The sequence below is a fragment of the Rutidosis leptorrhynchoides genome, chromosome 5 (assembly GCF_046630445.1).
Source record: "Rutidosis leptorrhynchoides isolate AG116_Rl617_1_P2 chromosome 5, CSIRO_AGI_Rlap_v1, whole genome shotgun sequence".
Taxonomy (NCBI): domain Eukaryota; kingdom Viridiplantae; phylum Streptophyta; class Magnoliopsida; order Asterales; family Asteraceae; genus Rutidosis; species Rutidosis leptorrhynchoides.
In genome coordinates this window covers 312,989,517-313,008,490 of record NC_092337.1, presented here as the reverse complement: position 1 = coordinate 313,008,490, position 18,974 = coordinate 312,989,517, and the positions used below count along the sequence as shown (strand labels likewise).

General features: G+C 34.6%; 1 protein-coding gene across 1 annotated transcript; it reads right to left on the bottom strand.

Moving 5' to 3' along the window:
• Positions 1-4,445: 4,445 nt before the first annotated feature.
• Positions 4,446-5,481, bottom strand: LOC139849494 (uncharacterized). Its single transcript, XM_071839148.1, has 2 exons — positions 5,340-5,481; positions 4,446-4,882 (listed from the first exon to the last, which is right to left on the bottom strand). The coding sequence occupies exons 1-2, from the start codon at positions 5,479-5,481 to the stop codon at positions 4,446-4,448; spliced, it is 579 nt and encodes a 192-aa protein (XP_071695249.1).
• Positions 5,482-18,974: the final 13,493 nt, after the last annotated feature.

Below are 18,974 nucleotides of genomic sequence, written 5' to 3'. Positions count from 1 at the left end.
TTGTTTAGTAATTTTATTTTGTTATATGTATTAAAAAATTTATGTTTATAAGGCCCTATTTATATTGTTGTCCATCTATCCATATCCATATCCACCGGATGAAGCGGATTAATGGATATCCATTGAATATTAAAATGATATTATAATATTTCCTAATATGCGATGAAAGACAAAAATTTAGTATAGAAAAACTATATATAACATAACATAATTAATATATTTTCACAACAATGTTTAATCTTTGTCGAATATAGAACACATTTGTTGAATTTACTATTAAACATAGATTATGAAAAATTAAATATGTAATTTGTTCGTTTATATTTATAGATAGATATACCTGTTTTATTGTAATATATCATAGTTATTTCATAATAATTCCGAAAACAAGATGTAAATCTAACCGTAAATGCATTGGTAATAGTAAATATGTAAGCATATATTTATATTTATGTATTCGTGTATTGTTTCGGGTGTTAATGGATATTTCCATGGATGAAACTTTTCATCCATGTCAATATCCATATCCATTTAGCTTCATTCATATCCATATCCATATCCATTTAAGTTCATCTATATCCATCACGAAGCGGGTGAATCAGATGGATATCCATTGGATCGGGTGTCAAACGCCATCCCTATGCCTAAGACAGCGGATAATGATGACTTTGACGTGAAGTGGAAAATGAGTATTTTTGATTATTTTCGCTGGCCATGACCAAAAAGAGGGGGAGTTGTAACAGAGAAGGTGTTAGAAAAGTATGACGCTGACGTGACATTAAATTTTGATTTTTTCTTTTGTTTTTTAATTGGTTTTAATTAAATTAAAATAAGATAAAACCTTACATAATTGAAAAAATGTTACATAATTTAAAACTCATAAGTAATAAAAATTACAATAATTTAATTATGCCTAAAAATTAAAAATTTCAAAAACATAAATATCCCAAAAATTTAAAATTACATCAATTAAAAAATAATAAACATACATAACATGTAGTTTATAGAACAAAAATTTGGTAGAAGGTTCCAAATATGCTTCGTTAGATCTTCACGTAGTTGATCGTGTACGTCTCCATCATTACCTTTTCTAGCGATCTACGATCCTTGACTCGTCTTCTAATATTTTGACGAGGCATGTTTTCCGGCTTGTCTAGCCATTCTTATTCCCATCTACTTAATGCAAACCCGTTATATTCTTGTATCATATTGTGTAAACCAATATAAGAATACATTATCCTTTTCATCTTGTTACGCTCATTGAAATGTCCCATTCATATTGATTATAAACGTTTTGATATTAATTGATTTCTTTGCGAGATTTTTGACCTCTATATGAGACGTTTTTCAAAGACTGCATTCGATTTTTAAAACAAACCATAACCTTTAAAATATTACGACGATTATCAAATAATGATAATCTAAAATATAGCGTTTTCACACGACCATTACATAATGGTTTACAATCATATTACACAATAATATATGTCTTCGAATGCAGTTTTTAAACAATATTATACAAGCATGCTAACTCCAACTCTTGTCCATAAATTAGCATGCAACAGCGGAAGCTCTTAATAATCACCTGAGAATAAACATGCTTTAAACGTCAACGAAAATGTTGGTGAGTTATAGGTTTAACCTATATATCAAATTGTAATAATAGACCACAAGATTTCATCTTTCAATAACATGCAATCTGCATAAAAATCATTCGTATGGTGAACACCTGGTAACCGACATTAACAAGATGCATATAGAATATCCCCATCATTCTGGGACACCCATCAGACATGATAAACTCGAAGTACTAAAGCATTCCAAATTCCAGAATGGGGGTTGTTAGTTCCCGTATATCTACCTTTAGGATTCACGTCAATTAGGGGCCAGTTCCCTAATTCTTAGGCTACCAAGTTAAAAGGAGCATATTCGATTTCGATCATTCAACCATAAAATGTAGTTTCACGTACTTGTTTCTATTTTGTAAAATATTTATAAAACTACATGCATTCTAATCCCAAAAATATTAGATTTTAAAAGTAGGACTATAACTCACTTTCACAGATTTTTACTTCGTCGGAATTTAAGACTTGGCCACGGATCGATTCATGAACCTATAACAAATATATACATATATATCAAAGTATGATCGAAATATATTCACAACATTTTTTTATTACGTTTTAATGATTTAAGTTTATTAATTTAGCGGTCTAACGTTAGTAATCTACAACTAGTTGTCCATAGTTTCATGTACAGAAATAAATCAATATATATATTATCTCGAATCAATCCACGACCCAGTGTCTACAAGTCTCAGACTCGATCACAAATCAAAGTATATATATTATTTTGGAATCAACCTCAACCCTGTATAGTTAACTCAAGTATTACTGCATATAGAGTGTCTATGGTTGTTCCAAATAATATATATAGATGGGTCGATATGATATGTCAAAACATTGTATACGTGTCTATGGTCTATCAAGGTTACATAATATGTTATAGTACATGTATAATACGATATAAGTTAGTTAACTTATGGTTAGAATAGATTTGTTACAAATTTCACGTAGCTACAACAAGCAAAAATATCCAATTTTGTTTTACCCATAACTTCTTCGTTTTAAATCCGTTTTGAGTGATTCAAGTTGCTATGGTTTCATAACGAAATTAAATTCATGAAAATAAACAGAAAAAGTATAAGTTTATAGTCAGAAATACAGGTTGCAAGTCATTTTTGTAAGAGGTAGTCATTTCAGTCGAAAGAACGACGTCTTGATGACCATTTTGAAAAGTATACTTCCACTTTGAGTTTAACCATGATTTTTGGATATAGTTTCATGTTCATAAGAAAAATCATTTTCCCAGAAGGAAAACTTTTAAATCAAAGTTTATCATAGTTTTTAATTATCTAACACAAAACAGCCCGCGGTGTTACTACGACGGCGTATGTCCGGTTTTACGGTGTTCTTCGTGTTTCCAGGTTTTAAATCATTAAGTTAGCATATCATATAGATATAGAACATGTGTTTAGTTGATTTTAAAAGTTAATTTATAAGGATTAACTTTGTTAGCGAACAAGTTTAGAGTTAACTAAACTATGTTCTAGTGATTACATGTTATAATCTTCGAATAAAATAGTTTTATATATATGAATCGAATGATGTTATGAACATCATTACTACCTCAAGTTTAGTAGGTAAAACTACTAGAAGTGACAAAAATTGATCTAGCTTCAAAGGATTCTTGAATGGCTTGAAAGTTCTTGAAGTAGAATCATGACATGAAAACAAGTTCAAGTAAGATTATCACTCGAATTAAGATAGTTTATAGTTATAGAAATCGGATCAAAGTTTAGATATGAATATTTCCTTGAATAAGAAAGATAACCTACTGTAATTAACAAAGGTTTCTTGATCTTAGATGATTACTTGGAATGGATTTGCAAGATTGAAAGTAAACAGCAAACTTGAAAGGATTTTCGAAGTGTTCTTGAAGTGTTCTTCTTATGATGATTATAACTTGATTCTTGAAGTAATTTTTGATGAAGATGACCTGGAAGCTCGACCCCAGCCAGGGCCTCTGCCCCTTGGACCTCGCCAGGGGTTGACACCCCTTGGACCCCGCTATCGGGGGCGCTGCCCCCGAACCCCCGTCATAATTACGATAAGTTCAATCAAGTGTGCACTCCACACTTTCCCAAACTTGTTCGATATTTATCAAGGTTATTTTTGTTAACAAATTAATCCCATTACACTTAAATAATATTGGTTACACAAATCACCAACAATGAATATATCTTAATATGATACATATGTATTTATTAAGGCGTTGCTATAACGATAATCGTTATATATATCGTTTCAAGTTTCATAATTCAATAGTCACATTTTATGTATATAACTCATTGTTAATATACCTAGTGAGATAGTTACTTTTCATAATATCATGTTAGCTATATACATATCCATATATATATCACCATATAGTTTTTACAAGTTTTAACGTTCGTGAATCACCGGTCAACTTGGGTGGTCAATTGTCTACATGAAACTCATTTCAAATAATCAAGTCTTAACACGTTTGATTGCTTAACATGTTGGAAACATTTAATCATGTAAATATGGTTCTCATTTAATATATATAATCATGGAAAAGTTCGGGTCACTACACTCATAACTCGTATCGGAGTTTTTAAAATGGCAAACCTCCCCTGTAGAACACCAAATGTACGATCCACGTTCTTTCGAGCACTTGCTTGAAATTCTGTAAGTTTGATTCGTGGCTCCTCAATAGGAGTCGAATATCCCTTTATTAGTGTTGTCCAATCAGGATATATACTGTCAGCCAAATAGTAACCAAAAGGATAGACGTAACCATTTACTTCAAACAGTGTCGGTGGAGCTGTATCGTTTTTTAGGGAATCAAACAACAGAGAACTATTAACATATTATGGCGTTGTTAGAACCAGCCATCCCAAAAAATGCATGCCATATCCACCTATCGTACGATGTAACTGCTTCATGCATGATCATCGGATGACCGTGATCACCTCTAGTATATTGACCTTTCCATGCAACAGGACAATTTTTCCATCCCCAATGAATACAGTCAATGCTACCCAGCGTTCCTTTAAAACCACGTTTCTCCTCGTGCGCCGAATACAACCGAGCAATGTCAGTTGCCGTCGGCTTTCTCAAATATTCTCGACCATATAAGTCGATTATACACTTAAAAAAATTATTTAAGCAAACATAGCTTGTTTTCTCTCCCATTTTTAAATATTCATCAAACATATCCGCGGTTATTCCATACGCCAATTGGCGCAATGTGGAAGTTATCTTTTGAAATGTTGTAAACCCAAGACGACCTAGTGCATCTGGACGTTGTTGGAAAAATTTAGAATGTTATTGGAACATAGTCACTAGATTTGGAGTAATCAATAATACCTTCTTTGATTCGGAGAAATAATTGTATCCGCATTCAAAATCGTCTCTTAAATATGTGTGCCGGGTTGGTCAGAGTTTGTGAAAAGTAGTTGTTCCATAAATTAGTACCCGCAGTTTCACGATCTCTATTAATAAAAATTCGGGGGTTATGTTTCACACGACGTCTTGAACTTTCGACCATCTCCAGTTCTTCATTGGACGAAGTAGTATAAAAAAAAATATCGATACTTTGAGCTAAGAAATCCATTTTTATATGTGAGAGTTAGAGAATATGATAGAATGTTGTGTGAAAATGAGATGTAAAAATGAATTTATATAGGAAAAGAAAAAAAAGTTAAATTACAACGGCTACTTGTTTCAACGGATATATATCCCAGACAATCACACAGCGCCACGTCACATTCTTCTTGTTGTTCTTCTTCTTCTTCTTATGCGTTTCTGTTTGACAAACGCCGCCGAAAAACCCATGATTACAGCCCTTTGTGGGGCGTTTGTAAAGCCATGTAGGAGGCACCAGGGAGGCGAACATTGCGTTATCTACGACCTAATGGGCTACATTTTTTTTTTGAAGGATCAAACACGACATCAACTTCATAAGGATCATTACACTTAGCCAATTGCAACCATGTTCACATCTGTAGCATCGAAAGACCTTGAGTTGGTCAACCAAGTGTGCCAATCAACGGAGCCTTCATTCATTTTATTTAGTATCCACTTATAGCTTTCTAGTTGGATCTCGTTTAATAGCTTTGGGCTACTCATTTTTAACTTCCAAAAAACCGCTTGGTTTCGATTTTACCAAATGATCTATCCGCATATCCACTCGATTGATTGCCAAAGGCGCTTACTTGATCTCAAAGAGAAATTGTGACCCGCACCCTTTAAAATATCATCGATGCACGATATGTTCGGATGATCAAGTTTCCACCATTTATATACGTGTTCCCACACATCATATGATTCTTTACATAAAATTAAATGAATGATCTATCGATGAAAGGCTGTCGTCACAAACTGGACATCGCAAGGAGTCTAAATCAATATCTCGCCTATCCAACTCAACTCGAATTGGGATCCTCCTTCTAGCTCTCCAAATAAAAATCTCAAATTTTTGGCGAGATAAGATTATTTAGAAGAGTTTCGATTCCAGGGGATACCGGAGATGAAGTGGCGTTAAGAATCAGAGAGACAAGGTGTTTCATTGTAAAAAACCAGATGGCGCTATAGACCAAATCCAAGTAATCACAATTTGTTTTGCTTGTAACAAACTTTGCTAGCTCACTTGTGAGATTTTGTAGCTCTCCAGATAGTCTTTCCGTCAGTTTTCACGTCCAATTCCAAGAACATTCTATCTTGTGATCTAACAATTGCACCATGTTACTAATGAGGATGCCTTTTTCGCTTTCGAGTAGAAAAAGTCTTATGTACCTATTCATTAGCTTCTCGTTTCCAATCCAAACATCATTCCAAAATTATGTTAGTGAACCATCAGCTATCATTATTTTGAAAGAATTCGAAAAATTGATACCAACAATATCATTTTTCTTCCAGTTTCTCCAATGGTTAACCAACTCGAATTTTTATGTTTAGGAAAATGGATTAATTGTCACCCAACCCCCCGTCAGACCCGTAAATTCTTTTTATGACACGAACCCACCGCGTGTTTGGTTCCTTGAGGAACCACTACCACCATTTCCCCAATAATGTCCAATTCTTTGTTTTTTGAGAACCCACGTTTAACAAGCCCCCCTAAAAAATGGTTCGTCTTATACCTTTGATATTTGTAATTACGTTGGAAGGAGCTTAATAGAGAGAAAAGAAGTACAGTATAAGTGAGCTAGGACCAATTTTCTAAGAGTCAAACGACCACCAAAACATAACGCCTTTGCCTTCCAATCCGCCAATATTTTTTGAATTTTTCAATAAATAGAAGCCACTCCTCGTTTTGTTTCATGTTAGCACCAATCGGGAGGCTGAAATACGAGAATGGAAGGTTTTCGGCTTTACAACCCATCCATCTTGCCATTTCAATTATTTGCGCCTCCGACACATCGATACCAAAAATGCTATTTATAATGAAATTGACTTTTAGGCCCGAAATTTCTTTGAAACATTTTAACACTTTCATTAGGTTATGAGTGTTTCTTCTATTCCCATCCCCCAAACACACGGTGTCATCTGCGTATTTAGAGATACGAAAGTACGATTTTGTTTCACCCAATTTCTACCCCTTTAAATAGTTTCTTTCAACCGTTGTGATGGGAAAGTACGAGTAAAAATGATTAATCATCTTAAACTAGTTAGGGAAAGTAAGGATTCGCTCAATGGTAGATTGTGGTTATAAATAAGCAATTTTTAAAAATTGTATTGATTAAGATAAATTGCACTAATTAAAAGACTTAAACTTTTGAATCTATTCAAAACAAAAACAATTAATTAATAGAGTAATTGGTTGTATTCAATAGGTTAAAGGTTTTATCCCATCTAAATCCCCAATTAAGCATTAGTCCATTCAAACAAATACATGTGTTTTTCATGTTCTTATTTAAATCACATAGACATGATTTCTTGAACTTATTAAAGCAACTATCTTGGGTATAATTATGTAACCTAAACACTTTGAATTTAACCCTAGATAATTTAACACTAAGTGGATCAAGCAAAATATGTTAAATCACAATAATATATCTTGCAATAATTAAAATCAACAAAATTACATTACACAATTACTTAGTAGGTTCATAATATTGTAAATCAAACACAATATTGCATTAAAAATTACACTGCCGTAAAAATATGGCACCTCTAGCATAAAAATACGCCAAAACAAATCTCACCGTAAAATCTTTGTGTAAACCTATGCTACCAGATGTTCAGTTAATAATTTTCAAATACATTACCGTAAAAAAATGCCCATATTGGTGTAATTTTACGCTCAGGCATAAAAAATGAAAGTTGTTGATCTCTGAAATACGGACATCTAGCAAATTGATTCACCTGAATCGGAGGTCGTATGAGTGAGTTATGGCCAAAATGGTAACAACTCGCAAGAATCGAGTTTTTCATCATTTTCATAATTTTCAAGCTCCTTTTCGCGCATTCTTCGTTTAAAACTTACAATATACGAAAACTTACTAAAACACTTGGTTTCCACCATTAAAATCACATAAAACTTGTCATAAAAACACCGCTGTGAGCATAAATTAGGGACCGATCACTCTGCGCTAGTGAGGATGTTTAGTTCTTTCGCCACAATTAAAAAGAGGGGGAAAGTAGATCCCCTTGTCGCACGCCTCTCCTCACGTTAAATAATTGAGTAGGGACCAATTGATTAGTAATGAAATCAAAGTTGAAGAGAGACATGAATGGATCCATTTCCTCCACTTTGAACTGAATCCCATTTCTACCCATAATATCGAAAAGAAAATCCTAACTAATTGAGTCAAAAGCCTTCGAAAAGTTTTCTTTAAAAATAAGGCATTTCTTACGATTAACTTTAAGATCCAATATCGGCTCATTTGCAACAAGAACCCCATCATGTATATATCTCCCATTTAAGAATGCACTTGAGTGTCCCCGAATATTTTATACATAACCTTTCGGAGACCATTGGAGAGGAGCTTAGAAAAGATTCTATAAAAGTTACAGATTAAATTAATTGTTTGGTAATCGTTGAGACAAAGATCATATTTTTCTTCGAATTGAGGGAGATAAATGATGTCTACACTCTTTTGAGATTTTTCCAACACTTCATAACCGATTTACACCTCAGATAATATCTTATTTGATCACATCCCAAAAGATTTTAAACAACTTTAGGTTAAAATCATTTGGTCCAGGTGCTTTTGAACTGGCGCAACCCTTAATGGCATCGAGAATTTCAGATCCTTGAATTGGAACTTCCAAAGCTTCAGCATCAGCAGACGATAGAAAGCATGTTTCAAGAGATCATAGGCTGGTCAAATTGATGTATGCTAATAAAATGATCTGACGATCTATTGCAGTTACAAGTGATAGACAGGTCTGATGATCAATTTGAAGCTAAAATTGTGCATTCTACAACACTACGAGTTGAACAATTACCATCACAATAAGGTAAACAAATGCCTGTAAGCAACTACACATAAACAACGATACATCAATACACTTGAAACCCCAAAACAAGAAAGTAACCTCCATACATCAATACACTTGAAACCCCAAAATAAGAAAGTAACCGTCGAGCAGAATCAGATCAAAAAGCTTTTAAATCTGAAATGAGTCCTGCAACATGAACCCCCCCCCCCCCCCCCGAATAAATCTCAGGCTAACGAACACACCCCTAACTCGGTTCGACAAGCTACATAATCACTCGTGGGGAAGCCCAAGAGCACCCTCCTCTGAACTATAGTTAGGGGCATACAAACTACTCTTTATAAATTATGCTAATATTTGTACATAAGGATGGTAATTAACTTTCTATCTGATGGATTCACCTGATCTTATCTACTAATATGGAAATAGATGACTTAATTCTATGGATATGGATATGAGTGAGATGATTGATCGGTGTCGAACGGCCAACCAAAAATGATCTGAATACTCTAACTTAGCTAGGGTAATCGTTCCACGGGAAGTAGTGGTTAAAAGCAAGCAATTATCAGAATTGGGTTTTGTATTTAACTACGATTAACTAAAAGAATGACTATTTGAGCAATAAAACTAAGCAATGGTGAACTTAAGCGAAAATGTAAACAACTAAGAAAAGAACACGATTTAGAAACAATGATTAAAAAGTCTTTAATCCTTTTCAATCCCAATTAGACATGCATACATCAAACAAGTCATGTGCTACCAAGTTCTACTTAAATCTCATAGACAAGAATTCTTGAGTGTCCCATAGTGATTATCTTGGGTACGATTATGACACTTACACACTTGTCTTAGTCCTTAACTAATTAACACTAAGATGGATTCAGCACAAGATGTTAAACAACAATAATGGTCTTGCAATAATCAATAATAATCAACTTGCATTAATTAGAACTTGATTAATTCACAATTCTCATAATACAAAAGACTTAAGTATCATAATATTGCAAATTACACAAAACTTGAATGACATATACATATACTAATTATTCATGAAAGGAATAAAGTAAGGATACTAGCCACTCATGTTGAAGATGATGAACATGATGAACATGATGAATTCTTGAAATTGCATGAAGAACACCTCCCTGATCTTGAATTAAATCCTTGATTGATGATGATTAGTGATATTTTTGGGGGTGTTTAGGGCTCTAAAAATTGCGATAGGGTCTGTAATTTGTATCTCTTAGGGTTAGTGATATGACCGAAACGGATGGTTTTATTTATGCGGTGTCGTTAGGCCGCAAGGCATCAGAATCAGCTATCAAGAGGTGAGAGCGATAGTTTTAATTTATATTTAGCGGGACCTAAATCGTACTACTCCTTATTATGGTGAGTAAGGGAAGTATGACCTAGGGTCGTATTTTTAAGATATCAGTAGAATCGAACCTATACTTAAAGCTTAAGATAATCCTAAAGTGAAGGAGTAGTGGTTTATTACCTAATTTTGGGTTTTCTAGTTTATAAGATAAAATAAAGTAAATGAGATAAAATTTGTAATTCAGATAAGGTTAAAACAAGTGCATACTATGGCTTCGTCAGTTACTTTGCCGAGATTATGGAATGCTGGCTTATGTATAGGTATGGACCTTGTATTCATTACACTGGCCCTAACGCCCCTGTCATAAGACATGTCACTGGGAAATGCGTTAGGCTTGAAGATTCTGAATAGACATCAACGTCCCTTACCCCAACGCCCGTGCAGTCTGAATACAAGCATACACGTTCAGATGGCTTATCCAATTGAGTGACTCGGTTGGGTGACGTATTAACATTCCACAAAGGTCTAAATCTTTTCGGAGTTTCTTTTCTAATAGCCTAAGCACTTTGATTTTTATTATAAGAGCGAAAGATAAGGTGAGTTATCTATGTTAGGGTTGAAACTATCTCTATAAGCATGCGAGGAGGTTACATGACTTAGGCTAGCTTTCGCGGGTCACTCAAATTACTCAAGTGTTTAGGGTTCCCTATAGATCTAAGAAATGAATTCACTCATAGCCAGTCATGTTGCACCCATCGTCATAGGCTTGATAAAGACTCAAATCCTTGTCACTAATGTAAAAATGGTAGTAACCATTGCTTCTAGGTCATTTGTCAATGATGGAAAGAGATTTTTGGAGTGGTGGTAAAGGGGTGAGAAAAAGGGTAATATAGTCTTAAGAGACTTTTATTCGAAATTTTGGAAAATTTAAGATAGATAGGAGTGCTGATATTTTTGAGAAGCACTGTTGAGGCATTCTTCCTTTTGAAGCTATAGGCATTCATGGTTAAGTTTTTCTTCGGCGTTTCTCTTTATAAGTTCTGCTCCTTTTTTAAGAACTGATTTTTTTTTTGGAGATTTGATCTCGAGAAACTTTTTTGCGGGTAAACTTTTTCAAGACCTTTGCCGTGAGACTTGAGAAGTTTATAACACCGGGTTTTCGGAAGGGATCTCATTTTCTGGGTTTTTCAGGTGATAGTATAGATGATGTGGATGAGGTGGTGTGGTAGAAGTAGTGGGTTTGTGAAATAGTTGTTTGACAAATGGCTAGCTCTTCTGATTATAACCTAATCACATTTCGTTACTTAGAAATGTAGATCTAGAGCAAGTTCTGATTCTGAGCACAGACATCAGCACTCTCAACGGAAAATAGCGAAGCATTAAAGATGAATGCTGGTCTTATTTGGGTGCCTCACTGATATCGGCTAAAAAGTCATGCTTTTACTCCCGATATTGAGTCCCAAATGCATAAAGTTCAAATCGGCACTCTCAACGGAAAATAGCGAAGCATTAAAGATGAATGCTGGTCTTATTTGGGTGCCTCACTGATATCAGCTAAAAAGTCATGCTTTTACCCCCGATATTGAGTCCCAAAAGCATAACGCATTAAAGATGAATGCTGGTCTTATTTGGGTGCCTCACTGATATCGGCTAAAAAGTCATGCTTTTACCCCCGATATTGAGTCCCAAAAGCATAAAGTTCAAAACTTTGTGGAAAAATAATCTCTTTTTCAGTTAATTTTGTAGATAAAGTAATTACAAAGACGATGCAAAAAGAATCAAGAGAAACGGAGCTAAAACGAAGATTCTAGAGCGAAAATGGTGAAAGAAAAGAAATCAAGTAACGATCCAGGAAAATCAGCTGACCAGGCAAGCCAAACAGCCTGCCAAATAGCTTGCCTGGCTCACAAACGGCTTGCCAAACGGCCAGGGCAAACGGCCCCTGCAAATGAGCTGGTCTGGCAAATGGGCCCTGCAAACGGCCTGCCAAACGGCCTGCCAAATGGCCTTCCAGCCGTTTGCAGGGAAAATCCAAGTCTATTTAAAGATTTTTTGTCATCCAATTTCAACACACCTCTCCTCACTCTCTTACTACAATACACTTTCTCTCATTAGAGCTTTCAAGATCTTCTCACCTCCGAGCGGGAAAATAAGTACCCGAAGGCGAACGCCGAAGATTGTAATAGGAGCGGTCTAGAGGATGTCAGCACTTGTAATGGTCCAGATCTCCTCTGTAAACGGTGAATGCTTTCCCTAATTTAATGAAGTTATCTTGTTATCTTAAGTTGCTTTCATCTTGCATGCATATCTATCTGTTACAAATGTTTATTATATGTTGAATACTTTATCTGAAACTTATCCTATTGTTATGCTGAAACCCTGACAGTTTAGAAGTTTAATTTACGGATCACCCTTTCCACTTATTCACGTGGCTATAACCTAGTATTAGGACCTGATCAACCCTAGGATACAAGCTAAGTAGTTATGTGTGCTTAACGTAACTATAGGGATATAGTACCTACGTATGAATAACCATTTATTCGTCAAAGAAGAGATGCCCATTTAGGTTGTGATTAGAGTAGGCAACATAGAGTTCAGTGAACACTAGCTTGCTCAAAAGCATGATTCGCTTCAGAAGCAACGTTCTTGAGATGTTGTAAGATGATTCGGGGTTGAATAAGTGATCGCAAAGGAGAGACCTCTAATCCAATTAGCAGTACCTTAGAATATCTAAGTTTGCACGTCTGTTAAGTTAAGGCTTAGCATAAGTGGTGGAATATTGCTTTTGTTAGACCAACTAGGATTAAGAAAAGCTGAGACTTTCCTTTATGGATATACCACTTTGTTCATGTACCTAAGATTTTATCCATAAGGTCGTTTAAACCCTTTAAGGTTAACATTGGGAGTAGGGATATCCGTCATAGCCAGAATCTTCAAGGCCTAAACTCTCAGTGACAAATCAGTTAGGTTCATAGCCTAGTTGATTGAGGTTTAGTGTTTATCCTAGGAAGTTGAACTCTTGTGATAATTCCCCATCAGAATTCTATTCTCTATACCTATCTATCTTTATCTTTATAAGTTAAATTACTGTTTTATTTAGTTTATCTTAATCTATTACCTTTTGTCACTAGGATTAACTATATAGGCACTTTTGTCCCACGTTACTGAGCAAACATACAAAAATATGAACCTGAGTTATATTTGCCACTTACTCGTTAAAAGGGAGACAAGTAGGTGAGTTATAGCTAGGAAACCCCAGCAAAATATAAATGATAAAACCCTTACTCTATTTTGGTAGCTGATTCTGACGTGTTGCGACCTAACTACACCGCACAAATAAAACCGTCCGTTTTGGCCATATCATAAGTAGAAGTAAAGTTTTTGCCGCCGCTGCCGGGGACTTATTTTCTGTCTGTTAAGGTAATCGTTGAATCTGTCAAAATATCCGAGACTCTTGAGTGGTGTCTAAGAAAGACAATTATACACGGACTTGGTTGTTGGATTTTCTGAACAGTCTCCAATTATATTGTAACCAAAAGGATCCTGCCTCTCCGTTGTCGGCCTGGCCACTTGTTTCAAAGATAAATTGACAAGAAACACACATGCTTAACAAACAGGGAGTTTGTCGGTATAGGATTTAAAGTATCCATTATAGTAAACCCTTTTTAAAACTATAAAAACAAAATATTAATTATGGTATTAATTTCTGTAGATTCCAGTTCAAACTTAACCGACTATGAAGAAAGTGCGAAAGGCAGTTGCTCTCCCACAACTTCGGAAACCTGCGAAGTTTTTCTTTCTAAAACCAAAACAAATCTAAACCCTGATGAATCTCATCAAGAATTAGTTCTTAATCCTTGTAGTCCAAGAAGTCGGATAATTTCATCTGACTTAGAGATTTCATTGCTTTTGGATAAGTTTTACTCAAATGAACCAGGATTCAACCCTCTTCACGATCCAAAAGGGAGGCTCAGTCTTAACGAACTCCTGATTATGGAAGATGAAATATGGGAAGAATATCCGACTATTTTCAATTATTCAGACTTGTTTGAATTTAATCCCAAAGAGAAACGACACACTGATAAAACAAAAGCTCCGTTTACTGGAAATTTGTTAAATCCTAGTAGAAGGTTAGACGTCTATAGAGAATTCATTAGGCACCTCTATTCCTTAGACTTCCCGTTCTCAACATTTCAAATCAATTTGTTAAAAGAGCTGCGTTCTCAAGTTCGTTCTCTTCACAAACTGTTAAAAGAATATGGGGATGACATTTTTGTCAAGTATCGAGATGCGCAAATTGATTTCAAATTCGATTTAGAGTCATTCATCAGTTTTCTCCCTCACTTCAGCAATAAGGAAGTTTCTCCAATTCATATAAATCGTTATGTCGCCGCAATGATCTCTGAATTAGAATTTTGGATTGAAAGCAAGAAACCTAACCCTATTTCAAAATATGGAAATCGAGATTTCTTCTACTTTGATCCAGCCTCATTTCTCATCAAAAGATTAATTGAAGTTTTTCCGGATTCTACTGAGGAAATAATACATCAGAATTTCTTCAAAAAGAAAGGAAATATATTCTGAACTCGTACAAATTCTCACTATGTCAAAATTCCATTTACAACTCCGCAAAGAAATATCATTCGGGAAATATCTACAAATTTTAAATTTACTATCGGTAATCCTGACTGCGTGGAAGATCTTTTATTTCAAGACACAGTGTCAAAACTTCTTTTTGAACTTAATTATCGAGACACTGGACCAAGGGATGGAATTTCGAACATTAAAAAAAAGTTAGAAGGGCTTTGGTTAAACTTATGGACGATATTGGAGATTTAGAAAAGCGTGAGCGCAAAATGTTAAGTGATTTCGAAATACTTTTAGTACACTCCGCTGATTTACTCTGGATGGTCAAAGAAGCTTTAAACTTGTCTTTCTTCCCACGTCATTTCTGGAACTTAGTTGTGAAACCTGTGTAATTTGTGTTTTTAATAAAATAAAATATTTTAATTTTAATCTGTCCATTTTTATTTTTAAATTTTAGTTTATTTAATAAAATAACCGGATTAAAATCCGAAGCAAAATTTTATTTATCTTTTATTAACCTAGTTAAAATTTTAAAATTTTAAAAAGTTAAAAATTTGCGAGTCGGGTCGGGAAAATAACCCCGTGAGCCGCACGAGCCCATCTTTTATTCTTCTTTTCTTTTCCTCCTTTCCTTTTCTCCTTCCCTTTTTTTTTTCTCTTCTTCTTCTCCTTCTGTGAACCACGGCCGACGCCATCACCATCACCACTCCAACCTCAAATCTTGACCATTTTTGACGATTCAAAGCTCAAATCCGACTCTCTCGTGCCTCCTAAACACGTTTCCATTATCGATTTGGCGTAAAAGGTACTCTTTCACGGTTAAAATTCGAGTTTTCACTCAAAGTCAAATTTTTGACTTTTGACAAAATTGTGTTTGATGCCCAATTTTGGATTCTTTTATGCTTAGTTAGATAATATGATTGTTATTTGTTAGTTTTTAGGTTCGATTGAAGCATTTTGGATAGTTTTTAGCTCTCGATTCGTTAGTTGAGGTTTTAGACTAGAAATTGGTGAAATTTTTGGAAAATTGATGTTTTGCTAGCTCATTTAGGCTTAGTGAATCATTTAGAGTGCTTAGAAACTAATTTTGGAACAATATAGGATTGTTTGCTTGAATTTGACGTATTGGTAAAACTACACTCAATTAGGATTAGGGTTATTCCTATAGTTAAAACGTTTTTAAAACTTAGGATTGCCTTAAAACTAGCCTAAATAAAGATATCATTGACTTGCTAATGAAAATATAGCCGAGTCTTTGATTTTCCTTATTTTGTACGTTTTTAACAAAATGATTATTTTTCGATAAAACGATCTTAATCTTTGACTTAAGAATGTTATAGCTCAAGTTTGATGATTAAAAATATTTAAGGTAATCAAAAATGGTTATTAAAAGCATTATATGCTTAAAAATCATCACATTTTGATCAAAATTGCTTATTACGACTAACTCGCTGTAATTATTATTTTTAGCATTATTTATTGCAATCACGGGTACGCTTTGAATTTTGTTTGAAAATAATTTTGTAGTAAGATTAGATATTGTTTTCGATAATTTTGACTATAATTGACTATGACAGGAATTTAGAAAATGCCATTTTTAAAGATCTCATTTCGAATTTTTTTGGAAAAATATATGCATTTTCAAATTCTAAGTATTATTTTTAGTCTTAATATTTTGAAACATAACCTATGTTACTTGACCTTTGCAGATGGCTAATCATATACCAGCAGAATATGAATTGCCCCATTACCTTCGCGGGCAAGATGATCCAGCAGACAATGAACCATTTATGAGAACCTGGATTAATCGGCAAAAAGGGGCCAACAAATATATTAACTGGTTAGTAATGGAATAGTGTGGATGGGCCGATGAGCTTAGTGCAATCTTGAACGTTAGAGCATATGGGAAAACAAAAAGAGCCTGACAAAGGCTGTTTGAAATAAATGAAAAGGTGTATGAGGATCCATACGCAGAGTTTATGGCAACTTGGAGGTTTGAGTCGAACGTTGATCAAGAGGATTACAATGATCATGAGAGCATCCACTTCCGCCATCATAATCAGACATATCACCTATCTCTTGCGCAGTTCGCAAGGTATCTGGAACTGTACAAGCCATCTGTGACGACCCGGAAATTTCCGAACAAATTTAAAATTGATCTTTATATGTTCCGACACAATAAACAAAGTTTGTTAAGTTGAATCACAAGAATTTGAAACTGTGTTCATACATTCATTTAACCTCGACTAAATTTCGACGATTCACGAACCATTATATAATTGAATATGAATATGGATATACGTATATATATTATAACTTGAGAACGTTAACAAAGTATTAAATGTATAATGCTTTACATGAGCGTAATTGTTTTAATATGATTATCAATGGAATTAGGAGGTAATATCAAATGATTGATTTATCAGATACATTGTATGATTACAAGTCTCTGTTGAGAGGTCCACTTTGATTTAAGAAACTTTTCCTTTTAAAGGTATTTGGAATAAATGGTAATGTGATTTACAAGTGAGAACAAAATGCCAATTATCGAGTACTAGACAAATATTAGTGGACATTCCTGTTTGATTTCCAATTCATGCTTTACAACATTTTCCTTTTGACTTTGATAAGATAACTATTTTAACTTTCATATTATTTAAATATAAAAGTAAGAATGGGTTGGGTAAGTAGCTTAGATGTTGGATATTGACAAGATGAGTAAATCAACGTTTTACATTAAATGATTTTTAACCATTGAACCTTATCTCATGTTGGTGATTTGTGTCACCAATATGATTTAAGTGTAATGGGATTAATTTGTTAACCAAAATAATCTTGATAAATATCGAACAAATTTAGGAAAGTGTGGAGTGCACACTTGTTTGAACTTATCTTGATTATGACGGGGGTTCGGGGGCAGCGCCCCCGATAAGCGAGGTCCAAGCAGTGGCAACCCCTGGCAGGGTCCAAGGGGCAGAGCCCCTGGCTGGGGTTAGCTTGGAAATTTTTTATTTGGGCTAACATTGCTTTATTAAAAATATCTTAAAATTTTGTTTTGGCCCGTTTTGACCCAAAATAAAAGCCCGGTTTTTGAGCCTCTTTTTGCAGTTGTGAAACTGCATCGGCAGTTGGAGATGGAACTGCCATTCGGCAGTTATAAACCCCACCCCATTTTTGGTTATTTAATTCATTGGTACGTTTAATTAATTCATACACAAAAACATATTCTATGTTCTATATTTTCTGAGTTTTATCCGATTGAAGATTTCGATTGTACCATCGAAATACTTTGATCTGAAAGTGATTACACGACTCTCAGAAATCCGAAATCGAAACCCTGATTTATAATAAAGATCAAAATATTCTGTGAAGATGACGAACGGAGAATCTGTGAAAGATATGACAAGCAAGTTTGACAAATTGGCGAAGTTTGAAGGGCAAGATTTTCGTAGATGGCAGAAGAAGATGCACTTTCTTCTCACAACCCTGAAAGTGGTGTACGTTCTGAGTACTCCCAGGCCTGAATTTGATGAACAAGAAACACTGGAGGTTACTAGGAAGAGATCAAAATGGGATAACGACGATTACATATGCAGTGGACACATCTTGAATGGTATGTCTGCTTCTCTATTTGATGTTTACCAAAATGTCGAATCCGCAAAAGAACTATGGGTTTCACTGGAATCCAAGTACATGGCAGAAGATGCTTCTAGTAAGAAGTTTCTGGTTGGTAATTTCATGAATTACAAGATGGTTGATACCAGGCCTGTTATGGAACAATTTCATGAATTGTTGAGGATTTTGGGACAGTTTGTTCAACATAATCTGAAAATGGATGAAGCCATTTCGGTTGCAATGATTATTGACAAACTGTCTCCATCATGGAAAGAGTTTAAACACATGTTGAAACACAACAAGGAAGAATTAACTTTACTTCAACTTGGAAGTCATTTTCGGATTGAAGAGGCTTTGAATACTCAAGAACTTGACAACAATCCGAAAGGTAAGAATCAAGTTGGGAATTCTTCTGTTAACATGGTGGA

Coding starts and splice junctions, on each gene's coding strand:
- LOC139849494 (XM_071839148.1), bottom strand. CDS start 5,481: ATGTTCGCCTCCCTGGTGCCTCCTACATGGCTTTACAAACGCCCCACA. Junction 4,883..5,339: donor GAAGAATGTGACGTGGCGCT/GTGTGATTGTCT, acceptor AACAACGTCCAG/ATGCACTAGGTCGTCTTGGG.